Source organism: Bombina bombina, chromosome 6 (genome assembly GCF_027579735.1).
Source record: "Bombina bombina isolate aBomBom1 chromosome 6, aBomBom1.pri, whole genome shotgun sequence".
Taxonomy (NCBI): Eukaryota; Metazoa; Chordata; class Amphibia; order Anura; family Bombinatoridae; genus Bombina; species Bombina bombina.
In genome coordinates, this window is record NC_069504.1 from 82,334,878 (window position 1) to 82,354,620 (window position 19,743).

Here is a 19,743-nt window from a genome sequence, read left to right on the forward strand (position 1 = left end):
ACGCTAGCAAATCTAAAGGGAGACATCCTTGTTTTTTAAAACATATTGTTTTTCTTTGCTTAATACTTTTTGAAATATATGAATGTTCTAGTAAACATAAAATGATTTTTTTTGCTGTATATTTAGTGCTGTATAAACTGAGACAATTGTGCTGTTTAGACTAATACAGATACAATGCTGCTATAAATGCTGCTATTTTATCGTTGTTGAGATATTGCTATGGTTTGTTAAAATTGTTAAAACTGCTATTACATTGTTGTTGATATACTGCAACTGATTTTTAAAATGTGAATATATATCTATTATCTTTATAGTCAGAAGTGTTTTGGATTTATTTAAAATTGTTTAGAAAAACTTTGATATTTACTCCTTGTCAGCTGTGAAAGCGCCCTTTTTCATTCTCTAAAACCAGCAGATCCCTGCGACAAGTAACCCCCATGGAGGCGAAGCCCCTAAACTGCGAATACGATCTCACGGGCACAAACGGAGCAATCAGACTCCCTGAGGCCTGCGCCTGCTAGGATCCAGCCATCACTCGAGAAAGAGTGATATGGCAGAAGAAAAAGGTTGTATTGGACCTCCAAAGCACTACTAAGGATCCATTAGCTATGCCTGAGGATCCCTGAACCACGACCCATTAATGGGTAACCTGGGATAGGTACGGACGTCCTGAAATTCTCGCTCGGCGTCCCCATTCAGATACAAACATCCGAAAAACCTTCAGATAGAGACCTTATCCCCAGATCAAGGAAATGATTGTAGGGAAAATCCGTCCCCTGAAGATCACACTCAGAGAGTGGACCGTCGACAATGAGCAGTAGTGGGCATCCGCCCAACACCAAACTCGAGATACCACCCTCTACGCAGGCGAATCTCTCTCAGACAGAGATCTAAGCCACTGAGAGAAGAAAAGGCTGACAAGAATCCATACACTGGGACCCAGAAAACCAAACCCTCAGATCAAAATGCTTGCCTGAGGAAACATAAGAATAATCGGGAGGGAATCTCCTGAATCCACGATCCCCATAGGACACGCTCTCCCCAAACTGACAGGCTAACAACTTAAGTCAAAACAGTCCCGGGAGAGCTAAGAGAAATGTCCCTCAGGACAGGGAGATCTGGACAAAACACTGAAGAGCGATTCTCCCAACCGTTATTCCAGGTAAATCTGACAGCGCCATGCCGATGTCTCGACCTCAGCTGAGTTGAGACCAGTCAAAGGAAAGAAACCCAAGAAGGGTCCTAGGACAAAAAAACAACACCCTCCACCACAGAGTCAGCGATGGCCTGAAGGGGGTCTGGAGGGCAAAACCCGATGAAGTAAACTCTAACTTCACAAGCTCTGAGGAAAAATCTTCCTGTCTGTAAAGACCAATTTAGCATCCACGGATTCACCCTGGCGCCTATACCAGAGAACTCCGGTCTAGACCCAACTCTGAGGATCGAAGAAGACAGATGAAAATCCCTAAAAGTCTTCTAACAAACGATGGTAAGTAAACCAGAATCGCCAAGACCAGGGAGCTACTGAAAAAACTGGAATTAGGATCCTGCCAAAATAAACCCCAGATCCCCCCAAAAAAACCTAGGATCAGAAACTAGGTTTACTGGAACAGACAGTCCATGAGAACCAGATTTTACCCAAAAGGAATGAAAAAGGGAAGATATCCTTCTCGACAGCGATCCTGCAGAGTTCCCGAACAAAAAGGTAGAGGGAACCTTATATTCTCCCCCAAAAAGGAGACATATTAAGCTCTGCTTAAAGGGACACTGAACCAAATTTTTTTATTTCATGATTCAGATAGAGCATGGCATTTTAAGCAACTTTCTAATTTACTCCTATTATCAAATTTTCTTCATTCTCTTGGTATCTTTATTTAGTTTATTAAGTTTAGATGCCGGCCCATTTTTGGTGAACAATCTGGGTTGTCCTTGCTGATTGGTGGATAAATTCATCCACCAATAAAAAAGTGCTGTCCATAGGTCTGAACAAAAAAAAAAGATTGGATGAACAAAGAAAAAAACACAATTTATGCTTACCTGATAAATTTATTTCTCTTGTGGTGTATCCAGTCCATGGATCATCCATTACTTGTGGGATATTCTCATTCCCAACAGGAAGTTGCAAGAGGACACCCACAGGAGAGCTGTTATATAGCTCCTCCCCTAACTGCCATATCCAGTCATTCGACCGAAAACAAGCCGAGAAAGGAGAAACCATAGGGTGCAGTGGTGACTGAAGTTTAAATTTAAAAATTACCTGCCTTAAAATAACAGGGCGGGCCGTGGACTGGATACACCACAAGAGAAATAAATTTATCAGGTAAGCATAAATTGTGTTTTCTCTTGTAAGGTGTATCCAGTCCACGGATCATCCATTACTTGTGGGATACCAATACCAAAGCTAAAGTACACGGATGAAGGGAGGGACAAGGCAGGTACTCAAACGGAAGGTACCACTGCCTGTAAAACCTTTCTCCCAAAAATAGCCCCCGAAGAAGCAAAAGTATCAAATTTGTAGAATTTTGAAAAAGTATGAAGCGAAGACCAAGTCGCCGCCTTGCAAATCTGTTCAACAGAAGCCTCATTTTTAAAGGCCCAAGCGGAAGCCAGAGCTCTAGTAGAATGAGCTGTAATCCTTTCAGGAGGCTGCTGTCCAGCAGTCTCATAGGCTAAGCGGATTATGCTTCTTAGCCAAAAAGAAAGAGAGGTTGCCGAAGCCTTTTGACCTCTCCTCTGTCCAGAGTAGACAACAAACAAAGCAGATGTTTGACGAAAATCTTTAGTAGCTTGTAAGTAAAACTTTAAAGCTCGAACCACGTCCAGATTGTGTAATAGACGTTCCTTCTTTGAAGAAGGATTAGGACACAAGGATGGAACAACAATCTCTTGATTGATATTCTTGTTAGATACCACCTTAGGTAAAAACCCAGATTTGGTACGCAGGACTACCTTATCCGTATGGAAAATCAGATAAGGAGAATCACAATGTAAGGCAAAAAACTTGGAGACTCTACGAGCCGAGGAAATAGCTACCAAAAAAAGAACTTTCCAAGATAAAAGTTTGATATCTATGGAATGAAGGGGTTCAAACGGAACTCCTTGAAGAACCTTAAGAACCAAATTTAAGCTCCATGGCGGAGCAACAGGTTTAAACACAGGCTTGATTCTAACTAAAGCCTGACAAAATGCCTGAACGTCTGGAACATCTGCCAGACGCTTGTGCAAAAGAATAGACAGAGCAGAAATCTGTCCCTTTAAGGAACTAGCTGACAATCCTTTTTCCAAACCTTCTTGGAGAAAGGATAATATCCTGGAAATCCTGACCTTACTCCATGAGTAACCCTTGGATTCACACCAATAAAGATATTTACGCCATATCTTATGGTAAATTTTCCTGGTGACAGGCTTTCGTGCCTGTATTAAGGTATCAATGACTGACTCGGAGAAGCCACGCTTTGATAAAATCAAGCGTTCAATCTCCAGGCAGTCAGATTTAGATTTGGATGGTTGAAAGGACCCTGAATTAGAAGGTCCTGTCTCAGAGGCAGAGTCCATGGTGGAAAGGATGACATGTCCACTAGATCTGCATACCAGGTCCTGCATGGCCACGCAGGTGCTATCAAAATCACCGAAGCTCTCTCCTGCTTGATCTTGGCAATCAGTCGAGGGAGCAGAGGAAACGGTGGAAACAAATAACCCAGGTTGAAAGACCAGGGCACTGCTAGAGCATCTATCAGCGTCGCCTTGGGATCCCTGGACCTGGATCCGTAACAAGGAAGCTTCGCGTTCTGGCGAGACGCCATGAGATCCAGTTCTGATTTGCCCCAACGATCAATCAATTGTGCAAACACCTCCGGATGGAGTTCCCACTCCCCCGGATGAAAAGTCTGACGACTTAGAAAATCCGCCTCCCAGTTCTCTACACCTGGGATATGGATAGCTGATAGGTGGCAAGAGTGAATCTCTGCCCAGCGAATTATTTTTGAAACTTCTAACATCGCTAGGGAACTTCTTGTTCCTCCTTGATGGTTGATGTAAGCCACAGTCGTGATGTTGTCCGACTGAAATCAGATGTACCTCAGAGTTGCTAACTGAGGCCGAGCCTGAAGAGCATTGAATATCGCTCTCAGTTCCAGAATATTTATTGGAAGGAGTGTCTCCTCCTGAGTCCACGATCCCTGAGCCTTCAGGGAGTTCCAGACTGCACCCCAACCTAAAAGGCTGGCATCTGTTGTTACAATTGTCCAATCTGGCCTGCGAAAGGTCATACCTTTGGACAGATGGACCCGAGATAGCCACCAGAGAAGAGAATCCCTGGTCTCTTGATCCAGATTTAGTAGAGGGGACAAATCTGTGTAATCCCCGTTCCACTGACTGAGCATGCATAGTTGCAGCGGTCTGAGATGTAAGCATGCAAACGGCACTTTGTCCATTGCCGCTACCATTAAGCCGATTACTTCCATGCACTGAGCCACCGAAGGGCGCGGAATGGAATGAAGAACATGGCAGGAATTTAGAAGCTTTGATAACCTGGACTCCGTCAGGTAAATTTTCATTTCTACAGAATCTATCAGAGTCCCTAGGAAGGAAACTCTTGTGAGTGGGGATAGAGAACTCTTTTCCTCGTTCACTTTCCACCCATGCGACCTCAGAAATGCCAGTACTACGTCCGTATGAGACTTGGCAATTTGGAAGTTTGACGCCTGTATCAGGATGTCGTCTAAATAAGGGGCCACTGCTATGCCCCGCGGCCTTAGGACCGCCAGAAGCGACCCTAGAACCTTCGTAAAGATTCTTGGGGCTGTAGCTAATCCAAAGGGAAGAGCTACAAACTGGTAATGCCTGTCTAGAAAGGCAAACCTGAGAAACCGATGATGATCTTTGTGTATCGGAATGTGAAGATAAGCATCCTTTAAATCCACTGTAGTCATATATTGACCCTCCTGGATCATAGGTAGGATGGTACGAATAGTTTCCATCTTGAATGAAGGAACTCTGAGGAATTTGTTTAAGATCTTTAGATCCAAAATTGGTCTGAAGGTTCCCTCTTTTTTGGGAACCACAAACAGATTTGAGTAAAAACCCTGTCCCTGTTCCTCCTTTGGAACAGGATGGATCACTCCCATAACTAGGAGGTCTCGTACACAGTGTAAGAATGCCTCTCTCTTTATCTGGTTTGCAGATAATTGTGAAAGGTGAAATCTCCCTTTTGGGGGGGAAGCTTTGAAGTCCAGAAGATATCCCTGGGATATAATTTCCAACGCCCAGGGATCCTGGACATCTCTTGCCCACGCCTGGGCGACGAGCGAAAGTCTGCCCCCTACTAGATCCGTTATCGGATAGGGGGCCGTTCCTTCATGCTGTCTTAGAGGCAGCAGCAGGCTTTTTGGCCTGTTTACCTTTGTTCCAGGTCTGGTTTGGTCTCCAGACCGTCTTGGACTGAGCAAAAGTTCCCTCTTGTTTTGCATTAGAGGAAGTTGATGCCGCACCTGCCTTGAAGTTTCGAAAGGCACGAAAATTAGACTGTTTGGCCCTTGATTTGGACCTGTCCTGAGGAAGGGCATGACCTTTTCCTCCAGTGATATCAGCAATAATCTCCTTCAAACCAGGCCCGAATAGGGTCTGCCCCTTGAAGGGAATGTTAAGCAGCTTAGATTTTGAAGTCACATCAGCTGACCATGATTTAAGCCATAGCGCCCTGCGCGCCTGTATAGCAAAACCAGAATTCTTAGCCGTTAGTTTAGTCAAATGAACAATGGCATCAGAAACAAAAGAATTGGCTAGCTTAAGTGCTCTAAGCTTGCCAAGTATGTCATACAATGGAGTCGCTACCTGTAAAGCCTCTTCCAGAGACTCAAACCAGAACGCCGCAGCAGCAGTGACAGGAGCAATGCATGCAAGGGGCTGTAGGATAAAACCTTGTTGAATAAACATTTTCTTACGGTAACCTAATTTTTTATCCATTGGATCTAAAAAAGCACAACTGTCCTCAACAGGGATAGTAGTACGCTTTGCTAGAGTAGAAACTGCTCCCTCCACCTTGGGGACTGTCTGCCATAAGTCCCGTGTGGTGGCGTCTATTGGAAACATTTTTCTAAAAATAGGAGAGGGAGAGAACGGCACACCTAGTCTATCCCATTCCTTATTAATAATTTCTGTAAACCTTTTAGGTATTGGAAAAACATCAGTACACACCGGCACTGCATAGTATTTATCCAGTCTACACAATTTCTCTGGCACTGCAATTGTATCACAGTCACTCAGAGCAGCTAAAACCTCCCTGAGCAACACGCGGAGGTGTTCAAGCTTAAATTTAAATGTAGAACTATCAGAGTCAGGTATCTTTCCTGAATCAGAAACATCACCCACAGACTGAAGCTCTCCTTCCTCAGCTTCTGCATATTGTGAGGCAGTATCAGACATGGTTCTTAAAGCGTCAGTATGCTCTGCATTTCGTCTAACCCCAGAGCTATCTCACTTACCTCTAAATTCTGGTAGTCTGTCCTAATACCGCTGACAGTGTATTATCCATGACTGCCGCCATGTCTTGTAAAGTAATCGCTATGGGCGCCCTAGATATACTTGGCGTCATTTGAGCGTGAGTCCCTTGAGCGGGAGTCAAAGGATCTGACACGTGGGGAGAGTTAGTCGGCATAACTTCCCCCTCGTCAGATTCCTCTGGTGATAAATTTTTTAAAGACAGAATATGATCTTTATTGCTTAAAGTGAAATCAGTACATTTGGTACACATTCTAAGAGGGGGTTCCACCATGGCTTTTAAACATAATGAACAAGGAGTTTCCTCTATGTCAGACATGTTTGTACAGACTAGCAATGAGACTAGCAAGCTTCAAAAACACTTTAAATCAAGTTAACAAGCAAATATAAAAAACGGTACTGTGCCTTTAAGAGAAACAAATTTTGTCAAAATTTGAAAAACAGTGAAAAAAGGCAGTAAATCAAACGAAATTTTTACAGTGTATGTAATAAGCTAACATAGCATTGCACCCACTTGCAAATGGATGATTAACCCCTTAGTTCAAAAAACGGATAAAAAAAACGATAGACTTTTTTTAACAGTCACAACAAACTGCCATAGCCTGCTGTGGCCCTACCTTCCCCAATAAACGAATTTGAAAAGCCTTTGAGCCCTTTAGGAGATGTCCTATAGGATACAGGGGACTCCTTAGGGAAGCTGGATGTCACAGTTTGTAATTTTAACTGCGCAAAAAAGCGCTAAAATAGGCCCCTCCCACTCATACTACAACAGTGGAAAGCCTCAGGAAACTGTTTCTAGGCAAAATTTAAGCAAGCCATGTGGAACAAACTAGGCCCCAATAAAGTTTTATCACCAAAGCATATATAAAAACGATTAAACATGCCAGCAAACGTTTTATATTGCAATATTATAAGGGTATTACCCCTGAGAGTAAGCATGATACCAGTCGCTATTAAATCACTGTATTCAGGCTTAACTTACATTAATCCGGTATCAGCAGCATTTTCTAGCATTTCCATTTCTAGAAAAAATTGTAACTGCACATACCTCATAGCAGAGTAACCTGCACGCCATTCTCCCGCTGAAGTTACCTCTCTCCTCAGACATATGTGAGAACAGCAATGGATTTTAGTTACAACCTGCTAAGATCATAGAAAACTCAGGCAGATTCTTCTTCTATTTACTGCCTGGGATAAAATAGTACACTCCGGTACCATTTAAAAATAACAAACTTTTGATTGAAGAAAAAAAACTAACTATTTTTCACCACTCTCTCTTACTACCTCCATGCTTGTTGAGAGTTGCAAGAGAATGACTAGATATGGCAGTTGGGGGAGGAGCTATATAACAGCTCTGCTGTGGGTGTCCTCTTGCAACTTCCTGTTGGGAATGAGAATATCCCACAAGTAATGGATGATCCGTGGACTGGATACACCTTACAAGAGAAATTGATAATAGAAGTAAATTAGAAAGTTGCTTAAAATTGCATGCTCTATCTGAATCACGAAAGACAAAATTTGGGTTCAGTGTCCCTTTAAAAGGGACACTGTACCCAATTTTTTTCTTTTGTAATTCAGATAGAGCATGCAATTTTAAGCCACTTTCTAATTTATTCCTATTATCAATTTTTCTTTGTTCTCTTGCTATAATTATTTGAAAAAGAAGGCATCTAAGCTTTTTTTTGGTTTCAGTACTCTGGACAGCACTTTTTTTATTGGTGGATGGATTTATCCACCAATCAGCAAGGACAACCCAGGTTGTTCACCAAAAATGGGCCGGCATCTAAACTTACATTCTTGCATTTCAAATAAAGATACTAAAAGAATGAAGAAAATTTGATAATAGGAGTAAATTAGAAAGTTGCTTAAAATGTCATGCTCAATCGGAATCACGAAAGAAAATTTTTGGGTACAATGTCCCTTTAAGTACTATAGAACCCAAATAGGACAGGAAACCTCTCCCTTTATTGGACCATGAAACAACAGTAATATGAAAATATTCTCCTACTGAGATAGGTACCAGGACAATGACTCCAGAAGTCACCTGAAAAGCTTCCCTCTCTCTGCCGAAAGACAAAATCAAGAGAAGAAAAATTGCCCAGAAAGTCGGGATGTGAAGCCTAGCTCCGGCCTCTAGGACCCATGGATCCGATATGATCCAGAATCAAACGCCCATCCAAGATAGTACCTAAAAACAGGTCCTTCCTGTCATCTAGGATAGATGGACCTGCTCTGCCTGGACCGGAATAGCTAGAAATAACTCCTCTCGAGTAGAAGGAAAGAGTAGACTTAACCGACATATCTGCCAGAGCAACTCATGGACTAAACAGAAAATTCTGAAGTTCCAGCTTATGCTAGAAGACTGAGAATAATCCAAAAAAAAAAAAAAGGAAGTATAAGCTCCATGGCTTAAATCTGTCTCTAAAATATTGAGGGAACCATAACCTCGAACTGAGACCGAAATGCTTCCACAGTAAGTCCCCAGAAATTGTGACAACCGAAGTCTAATCTATCTAATATCCCATATGACGAAACGTCTTCCTAAAAAGAGTTTCTACAACAACCAAGAGCCCTAAACAAAAAACTATCCAGAAAACAGAATATAAAAAGAAATTAGTGATAGCCAAGAGGGAGTGTGCAAAAAACAGGTCCTGCCTGTCATACGACACAAAACCCCCTATAGAGCTTGGAACTGGGATTCTAAAATACAAAATATAAATATATATATATATATATATATATATATATATATATATATATATATATATATATATATATAAGAAATGGAATATCTAAATCTAAATTCTAAATCCTCTTCAGTCCGAGGAATCAAATCAGCAGACTCCGACCCTGGAGGTCCTACCTCTAAAGCCTCAGAAGGAACCGCATCCCCAGATGACTGATCTGATACAATCGTCAATTTACACGACGTTTCCTGGGCAGGAGTGCATGGATTAACCCTTTGCTTGCACGTAGCAGGAAGAGGCAAAATCGCTAAGGCCATAGAGATGGCCATGCGGAACTGCGCAGTAACCTCTAGTGGAAAAAAGAAAAGGAGCAGCGGTACCCGGGGAAACTGTATGTGTAGGAACAGAATATTCTAGGGAACACACCTCACGGGACGAGGAATCCTCAGAGGCGGACGGTTCAGTGGTCTGGACTACCCGGGCCTCCTCACAATATACACAGGTATCAAATCTGTGTTAGAGGGATCCCCCTCTAAATTATCAGAATCCTTCATAACTCGTCTAATTTAAATGATAGAAATAACAAATGGCACCTAATAACTCAATGGCTGGGGCACTCACCACCTCCTATGACCCAGATAGATAGAGAAACTCGCTCCTCGCCGCAGACACTTGGTCAGGAATAGGGAATGGAGAAAAAAACGTGACCACTTCTGACATGGACTTGAGTGAAGAAAAGTAGGCAGCGAAACTCGTCAACGCTGATTGCTTAGGAGCTGTTAATATGAGTCTGGATGGTTTCGCAGAAAGACTCTCCCTGCATCTCCAAACTCTAACTCATCAATGCTCTCACTGAGAGGCTAACAAGACTACTTAAAACTCCAGTCCCATCTCGAAGGGTAGATACCCTTCCTAAGGAACTACTCCGAAATCTTCTGACACTTCTCTGCCAATCTCCTGTGACGAAAGGCAAAGAATGACTGGGGAATGAGGTAAGTGGGGGAGGTATTTAAGCCTTTGGCTGGGGTGTCTTTGCCTCCTCCTGGTGGCCAGGTTCAGCATTCTCCACAAGTAATGAATGCAGCTATGGACTCTCCCTAAGTGAAATAAGCGACAAACTATAAATGACATACTAAAGTAAAACACTAAAATATTCCAACTACAAGTTTAACTTATAAATTGGACATATGTATAATTGAAATAATATTTACTATTCATTAGCTACTGACACTTTATTGTTTAAAATTAAATGAATGCAGAATGCACAAGGCTCTCGGGGGCTGCCTCTTTGTGTCACTCTGTACTTCACTCTTGTCTCACTTGTCTGTATCGTTGCTCATAGGGCTTCTTGCAGCTTGCTGAGCTAGAAGTAAATGTTCTACCATAAGCTCCAGTGAAGTTGTCCAGCCATACTCTGTAACTCAGTATTATAATTCCACAGTCCTCAGATATAGACTCTTCATATTAATATCCTTTAAAACTAAAAACTTTATTAAAACATCATTAAATTACTTGTCATATTACAGAGCTCCTCATCAGCATCAGAGGGAATAGTACCTCTTTGCAAATAATGAGGGGAGCTATGCTCACGATGAGGACTTTTTTTTTTACAAATATTTTAAAGTTTATCATTTTAAATATTATGTCCATCACAGTCTGTGTCTGATAACTACATTGAGAATCATATTTTTACACATAATTTTTTTTCTAAAGCCAGGAGCTCAGTAAACTGCTCTGCATTTGTGCTCAGTGTCAATATATCATGCACAGCCCTAGTTTACAGGATGCCCATGTATAAACAGATGCAACCAGACAAGGACAACAGGGAACAATTTCTAGGAGCCAAGTGAACATTTTTTAGTCACCCATGGCGAATGTGCACCAGGATTTGATGAGCACAGGTCTGTACTATAGACAGCATTAAAGAATATGCAGTCATTTTTTATTTATGCTACATGCAAACAAATTTAAATATACTACATCGGACACAAGTGGTGAAACCTCCACCATGTGGTAATATTCTGAAGCTCTGTCTCTCCATTTCCTTAAAACATTGTTACCTGAAGGACAACGTTAAACTACTGCACCAAAACTCCTGAATAAAATTAATTATATACATTCTAGAGTAAACTTTATTAAGGCGTAATCTTAAACCCTTTTGTTTCTTTAACTGCATTACATTTAGTGTCTCTTCACTTAGAAAACAAGATAGAAGGAAACTACACAGAAGTAGCGTATGGATACTTACACGGAAGTGCAACAACAGATATGCAGGGTGTAGTATCAACTGTACTGTGTTCATGTTGAGATGACAAACACAGCCTCTTGGGATGGGGTCCCACAATGTCATCAGGATCTATTTCATCAGTCTCTAACAAGAGAACAAAATATGAGTGTGGTCATCCTGGTGCAATAAAGCCTTTACTTTTTAGCTGAAATATTCATATAAACAAAGCTATAATGCCTTTCACATAAAAACGTACTATTAAGTAATCAATCTTTCGAATGGTAACAGACTGAACTATATGGAATAAGATTGCTGTAAAAAAGGCAAGAGTGTGCGATTCTTTATCATTGTACATAGATTGAAAATTTTAGATTTATACAATAGAATACAATAAAGAATACAATTTTATTTATTTTTTTAAATACAATTAATTTTTTAAAAATACAAATCTTTAATTCCAAATACAATTTTTTTTTTTTGGAAGTACAATCTTGTTATGCAGGTAACCTAGGGTTGCCACCTTTTCTGGAAAAAAAATACCGACCATGCTAATTAGCATACATTTAAATAACTAATTATATAGCATATATTAGCAACTAAAGCTGCTAAGACGGATTTTAATTTTTTATTTTTTTTTATGTTGTTTTATATGAAGTTTCCCCAGGATATCATCTTTACGTCTATATTTAATCTTTATTTTCAACTTTGACCTGAACCTTAAAAATACTGTCTGGGTGGTAACTGTTTTAAGCAGGACCAAACTGATATGACGCAGGAAAGCCGATGTCTGTAAAATTAATTTTGTACTAAAACAGGCTGTTTATGGGATGGTGATTAACTTCAGAACGAATAAATGATTATGCGTTTGTTCCTTGGCAGACAGCGTCTCTAATTTCTAATGTATGCAAATTACACATAGCTCACAATATCAACATGACTTTTGTAATGATAAACCCTATGGGGTAAATTTATCATCCCTGCAGGTGGACAGTTTTGTAAGTAGTGAACCTGTCCGCCTGCAATCGCTACTTGCGATGTTTCATCGCACAGTGAAACTGATCATTGCACAAGTGGATTCTTGTGCAATGCAACCAATTGCGCCAAAGCAGGGACTGTTACCCTGAATGAGCGAGTGTCAGGGGGATTGATCTCACCACTTCTAAGGTGGTGGAGAGGAAAAAAATAGGCAGTGTTTGCTTCTTAAACATGTGGCACCAGGCTCGCTTATGCAAATCTGCTCCGCATAGCCAGAAAAGCTACAAAAGCAGCTTAATAAATTTAACCCATATGTAATTATACTATTCAAGGTAAAAAAATAAAATGTATACAGTATGTTTCTGTCACAATTTAAAGTAATTAAACAAACAAAACAGAAAAACATCTGTCCTTAAAAAATGCTGGAAAATGTAAGAGCATTTTATTATTTTACTATTGTTTGTATATAACCGTTAGTTTAAACTCTGCAAAACAATTAAACACATAGTTAAAGGGACATAATACTCATATGCTAAATCACTTGAAACTGATGCAATATAACTGTAAAAAGCTGACAGGAAAATATCACCTGAGCATCTCTATGTAAAAAAGAAATATTTTACTTCACAATTTCCTCAGCTCAGCAGAGTAAGTTCTGTGTAAAAAAAAAAAATTAAAAAAAAAGGAAGAAATAAACAGCAGCCAATCAGCATCAACAGTGCTGAGGTCATGAACTCTTTTACTGTGATCTCATGAGATTTCATATAACTCTCATGAGATTTCATAGTAAACTTCCTCAAACTTAATAGGGAATTAAGAAGAGAGTGCACGAAAGCTCGCTCCTTCCACTGTCCCGGGACAGACATACTGATTTGCTGCTTAGAAGTCCTTTACAATGGGATGTGGCTACTGAGGATTTTTTTGAGGTAAAAACAGAATTTATGCTTACCTGATAAATTTCTCTCTCTTGTGATGTATCGAGTCCACGGATTCATCCATACTTGTGGGATATTCTCCTTCCCTACAGGAAGTGGCAAAGAGAGCACCCACAGCAGAGCTGTCTATATAGCTCCTCCCTTAGCTCCGCCCCCAGTCATTCGACCGAAGGCTAGGAAGAAAAAGGAGAAACTATAGGGTGCAGGGGTGACTAAAGTTTTTTAATTAAAAATATACTACCTGTCTTAAACAGACAGGGCGGGCCGTGGACTCGATACATCACAAGAGAAAGAAATGTATCAGGTAAGCATAAATTCTGTTTTCTCTTGTAAGCTGTATCGAGTCCACGGATTCATCCATACTTGTGGGATACCAATACCAAAGCTTTAAGACACGGATGAAGGGAGGGACAAGACAGGTACCCTAAACGGAAGGCACCACTGCTTGTAAAACCTTTCTCCCAAAAATAGCCTCTGAAGAAGCAAAAGTATCGAATTTGTCAAATTTGTCACCACACTCACTTTACCCTTCCTAGCAGTTAAGCAGGCAAAGAGAATGACTGGGCGGAGCTAAGGGAGGAGCTATATAGACAGCTCTGCTGTGGGTGCTCTCTTTGCTACTTCCTGTTAGGAAGGAGAATATCCCACAAGTATGGATGAATCCGTGGACTAAATACATCTTACAAGAGAAAAGATATAGTAAAACTAATTGCACAAAAATGTTTTCACACATAATTTGACCAGAAAATCACTATTTCCCAGTCCTACCAAAAAAAGAAGAAAATAAAAATTTGGATTTTTAAAATTGATGTTTCAGCTAAAATCCTTGGATTGGCTTCAGATCTTTGAATACACAGAAATGGAGGGTGAATAATTATTAGCTATAGTATAATCCTGCATGAATGTATACACCTTTACATTTTAAAGAATATAGCTAAATTGTATTATCGTTAAAAGTAAAACATAGCCTTTATTCAAACTGATTAAAAGAAAATGTGATGATAGTCATTCCAATTCATACACACAATTGCCATTCAAACCACATTTGAATGGCCCCTCTGAAGAAGCGTTAGTGAAACGTGCGTCAGGGGAGCCTCTAATGGAGTTTATCTCCATGTTTTAAATTGCTTGTCTATTAGCCTAGAACCTTTTTATAGCAGCAGTTTGATGTTAACAGACAGATAAAAGTAAATGCAGCTCCCGGATTGAAGGAGCTTAGTCGCTAGCACAGACTCATTTGATTTACCTATGTGACTGATTCGACTCACAGAATTTCAGTATATAGCACCAATATCACCACTAGTTAGTTAGTGGTTAGTTGTTAGTCTAACAAGGCTGAGACAATGTGTTTTTAATGTGGTTGAATGGCAATTGTGTGTATGAATTGGAATGACTATCATCACATTTTATTTTAATCAGTTTAAATAAAGGCTATGTTTTATTTTTAACGATAATACAATTTAGCTATATTCTTTAAAATTTAAAGGTGTATACAACTTTCTTTAAGCAAGCTCCTTTGGCTTTAGATCTTGCTGGACATTTGTATTTTTTCATAAAGGAAATTATATATAATTAATTCTCTTCATGAAAAATGCAAATTTCCAGCAACTGATATCCAAAATATCCAGAGAGTCATTGTTCCTTAAAGACCTAAGACCCCCATCCACAATTTATGGTCTAGCTCCTAGATTTTGAATTTGTTTAAGTCTACTCTAGTGAATAAAATCCACTTAAAGGGAGATTAAACAGTAAATAAATGCTAGATAGAAAGACGCAAAGAAAAGATTAGACTGAGAATAACATGTAGAAGTATTTTTTAAAGTTTAATTAACTGTTTAAATATTGACAAAATACATGTAAAGTTTTAGTGTCTATAAATCAATAGGAGCTGCAATGTTGTAACGTAGGTTACCTTCTCTGCTGTGGCCACTTAGGGACAGTTATACATAGGTCATTAGAGTGTGCAGCCAATGGCTGTGTGGAATATAACAGTGTTCTGCACTTCCATTTCTAACAGGAACTGAAAAGTTCACAATTTCAGAATGGAATAACAGAAAAGGGGGACAAAATAAATAATGAAAGTATATTGCAGATATATAAAAAAATATATATATATATATAAAATTTTATATTACCATCTCAAAGTGTTTAATGCCCCTTTAAACTTTTTTATAGGTGCACAGAAAATCTTCATTTCATATTTATTACAATGTGCTCTGTAAATGTCATATAGACTTTTACATTCATTTTATACTAAGGTAAAAGAATAAGGAAACTAGAATTCCAATAAACCCACTTACTAATTACAAAAGCAATAATCCATTCCTATATAAATGTGGGGGTGCTCAATGCCAAAATATATCACAAAAAGGAAGGGAAAGAGCGAGAGGCACAAATAGAGCACTTACAAAGTGATACACGGGAAGGAGACTATATCACAGGTTAACACTAAAACATAACTTTTATTATACAAATAAAACAAACAAATAATTATATTAAAATTCTAAGAGTCCAAAATGGATAGAATCTAAACAGCACCAAAGTCAAAAGACACAAATAACTCATAAGCAATAGAAAAAGGTGACAGAGATGCAGTCATGGAGCAATCAGCAACGGTTACCCATTATAAGAGTCCCACCAAAAGATATTAAAGGGGCATTAAACCCAAACATTTTCTTTCATGATTCAGATAGAGAAAACAATTTTAAACAACATTCCAATTTACTTCTATCATCTAATTTGCTTCATTCTTTAGATATCCTTTGTTAAAGAAATAGCAATGCACATGGGTGAGCCAATCACATGAGGCATCTATGTGCAGCCACCAATCAGAAGCTACTGAGCCTATCTAGATATTCTTTTCAGGAAAGAATATCAAGAGAATGAAACAAATTAGATAATAGAAGTAAATTAGAAAGTTGTTTAAAATGGCATTCTCTATTTGAACCATGAAAGAAAAAATGTGGGTTTAATGTCCCTTTAAGTAACTAAAGAGGTCCCCCAGACAATGAACTAAATAAAGGTAGAACTCACACAATAACAATTATTAAAACTGGTCGGGTACGTGCATCCATATACTGAAAAAATATATATTATCTGACACCAAAAATTCAGTTATGATTCAAATAAGTGTGCTGTAAGGATTCATAAGATACGCCTGATGCGCATTTCACCATTAGGCTTTCTCAAAGGCGAGATTTTGGACTCTTAGAATTTTAATATCATTTTTAATTTGTTTTATTTGTATAATAAAAGTTATGTTTTAGTGTGATATAGTCTCCTTCTGTGTATTACTTTGAGTTCTATATATGTGCCTTCCGCTTTTTCCCTTTGTTTTAATTAATTTTATACCGCCTGGAAAAAAAACAGAATTTATGCTTACCTGATAAATTACTTTCTCCAACGGTGTGTCCGGTCCACGGCGTCATCCATTACTTGTGGGATATTCTCCTCCCCCACAGGGAAAGGCAAGGAGAGCACACAGCAAGAGCTGTCCATATAGTCCCTCCCAGGCTCCGCCCCCCCAGTCATTCGACCGACGGTTAGGAGAAAAAAAGGAGAAACTATAGGGTGCCGTGGTGACTGTAGTGTATAGAGAGAGAAATTTTTCAAACCTGATTAAAAAACCAGGGCGGGCCGTGGACCGGACACACCGTTGGAGAAAGTAATTTATCAGGTAAGCATAAATTCTGTTTTCTCCAACATTGGTGTGTCCGGTCCACGGCGTCATCCATTACTTGTGGGAACCAATACCAAAGCTTTAGGACACGGATGAAGGGAGGGAGCAAATCAGGTTACCTAAACAGAAGGCACCACGGCTTGCAAAACCTTTCTCCCAAAAATAGCCTCCGAAGAAGCAAAAAGTATCAAATTTGTAGAATTTGGCAAAAGTGTGCAGAGAAGACCAAGTTGCTGCCTCACATATCTGATCAACAGAAGCCTCGTTCTTGAAGGCCCATGTGGAAGCCACAGCCCTAGTAGAGTGAGCTGTAATTCGTTCAGGAGGCTGCCGTCCGGCAGTCTCATAAGCCAATCGGATAATGCTTTTCAGCCAGAAAGAAAGAGAGGTAGCAGTAGCTTTTTGTCCTCTCCTCTTACCAGAATAAACGACAAACAAAAAAGAAGTTTTGTCTGAAATCCTTTGTTGCTTCTAAATAGAACTTTAAAGCACGGACTACATCTAAATGGTGTAACAAATGTTCCTTCTTTGAAACTGGATTCGGACACAAAGAAGGGACAACTATTTCCTGGTTAATATTCTTGTTGGAAACAACTTTTGGAAGAAAACCAGGCTTGGTACGCAAAACAACCTTATCTGAATGGAACACCAGATAGGGTGGATCACACTGCAAAGCAGATAGTTCAGAAACTCTTCTAGCAGAAGAAATAGCAACCAAAAACAGAACTTTCCAAGATAGTAACTTGATATCTATGGAATGTAAGGGTTCAAATGGAACCCCTTGAAGAACTGAAAAAACTAAATTTAGACTCCAGGGAGGAGTCAAAGGTCTGTAAACAGGTTTGATTCTGACCAAAGCCTGTACAAAAGCTTGTACATCTGGCACAGCTGCCAGTCGTCTGTGTAACAAGACAGATAAAGCAGATCTCTGTCCTTTTAGAGAACTCGCTGACAATCCCTTATCCAAACCTTCTTGTTAGAAAGGAGAGGATCCTGGGAATATTAATCCATGAGAATCCCTTGGATTCACACCAACAGATATATCCTTTCCATATTTTATGGTAAATCCTTCTAGTCACAGGTTTTCTGGCTTGGACCAGAGTATCTATCACTGAATCTGAAAACCCGCGCTTGGATAAAATCAAGCGTTCAATTTCCAAGCAGTCAGCTGGAGAGAAACTAGATTTGAATGTTCGAATGGACCTTGCACTAGAAGATCCTGTCTCAAAGGTAGCTTCCATGGTGGAGCCGATGACATATTCACCAGGTCTGCATACCAAGTCCTGCGTGGCCACGCAGGAGCTATCAGAATCACTGAGGCCTTCTCCTGTTTGATCCTGGCTACAAGCCTGGGAAGGAGAGGGAACGGTGGAAATGCATAAGCTAGGTTGAACGACCAAGGCGTCACTAATGCATCCACTAGAGTCGCCTTGGGATCCCTGGATCTGGGCCCGTAGCAAGGAACCTTGAAGTTCTGACGAGACGCCATCAGATCCATGTCTGGAATGTCCCATAATTGAGTCAACTGGGCAAAAACCTCCGGGTGGAGTTCCCACTCCCCCGGATGGAAAGTCTGACTACTCAGATAATCCGCCTCCCAGTTGTCTACTCCTGGGATGTGAATTGCAGATAGATGGCAGGAGTGATCCTCCGCCCATTTGATGATCTTGGATACCTCTCTCATCGCCAAGGAACTCTTTGTTCCTCCCTGATGGTTGATGTAAGCTACAGTCGTCATGTTGTCTGACTGGAATCTTATGAATCCGGCCTTCGCTAGTTGAGGCCAAGCCCGGAGAGCATTGAATATCGCTCTCAGTTCCAGGATGTTTATCGGGAGAAGAGACTCTTCCCGAGACCATAGACCCTGAGCTTTCAGGGAATCCCAGACCGCGCCCCAGCCTAATAGACTGGCGTCGGTCGTGACAATGACCCACTCTGGTCTGCGGAAACTCATTCCCTGAGACAGGTGATCCTGTGACAACCACCAACGGAGTGAGTCTCTGGTCATCTGGTCTACTTGAATCTTTGGAGACAAGTCTGTATAGTCCCCATTCCACTGCTTGAGCATGCACAGTTGTAATGGTCTTAGATGAATTTGAGCAAAAGGAACTATGTCCATTGCTGCAACCATCAACCCTACTACTACCATGCACTGAGCTATGGAAGGCTGCAGAATAGAGTGAAGAACTTGACAAGCTTTAGAAGCTTTGACTTTCTGACTTTTGTCAGGAAGATCTTCATTTTTAAAGAATCTATTATCGTTCCCAAGAAGGGAACTCTTGTCGACGGAGACAGGTAACTCTTTTCTACGTTCACCTTCCACCCGTGAGATATGAGAAAGGCTAGAACAATGTCTGTATGAGCCTTTGCTTTGGAAAGAGACGACGTTTGGATTAGAATGTCGTCCAGATAAGGTGCCACTGCAATACCCCTTGGTCTTAGAACCTCTAGAAGGGACCCTAGCACCTTTGTGAAAATCCTTGGATGATCTTTGTGGATAGGAATATGTAGATACGCATCCTTTAAATCCCCGGTAGTCATAAATTGACCCTCCTGGATTGTAGATAAAATTGTTCGAATGGTTTCCATTTGAACGATGGAACTCTGAGAAATTTGTTTAGAATTTTTAAATCCAGAATTGGTCTGAAAATTCCCTCTTTTTTGGGAACTACAAACAGATTTGAGTAAAACCCCCGACCTTGTTCCACAGTTGGAACTGGGTGTATCACTCCCATCTTTAAC

At 40.2% G+C, this 19,743-nt stretch overlaps 1 protein-coding gene across 1 annotated transcript in view; it reads right to left on the reverse strand.

Moving 5' to 3' along the window:
* DMTF1 (cyclin D binding myb like transcription factor 1) overlaps positions 1-19,743 on the reverse strand; it is a 171,567-nt gene that overhangs the window by 129,073 nt on the left and 22,751 nt on the right. Inside the window, exon 3 of the mRNA XM_053716504.1 lies at positions 11,434-11,556. Within this exon, the coding sequence (XP_053572479.1) occupies positions 11,434-11,556 (123 nt within the window). The remainder of the gene's footprint in view (positions 1-11,433; positions 11,557-19,743) is intronic.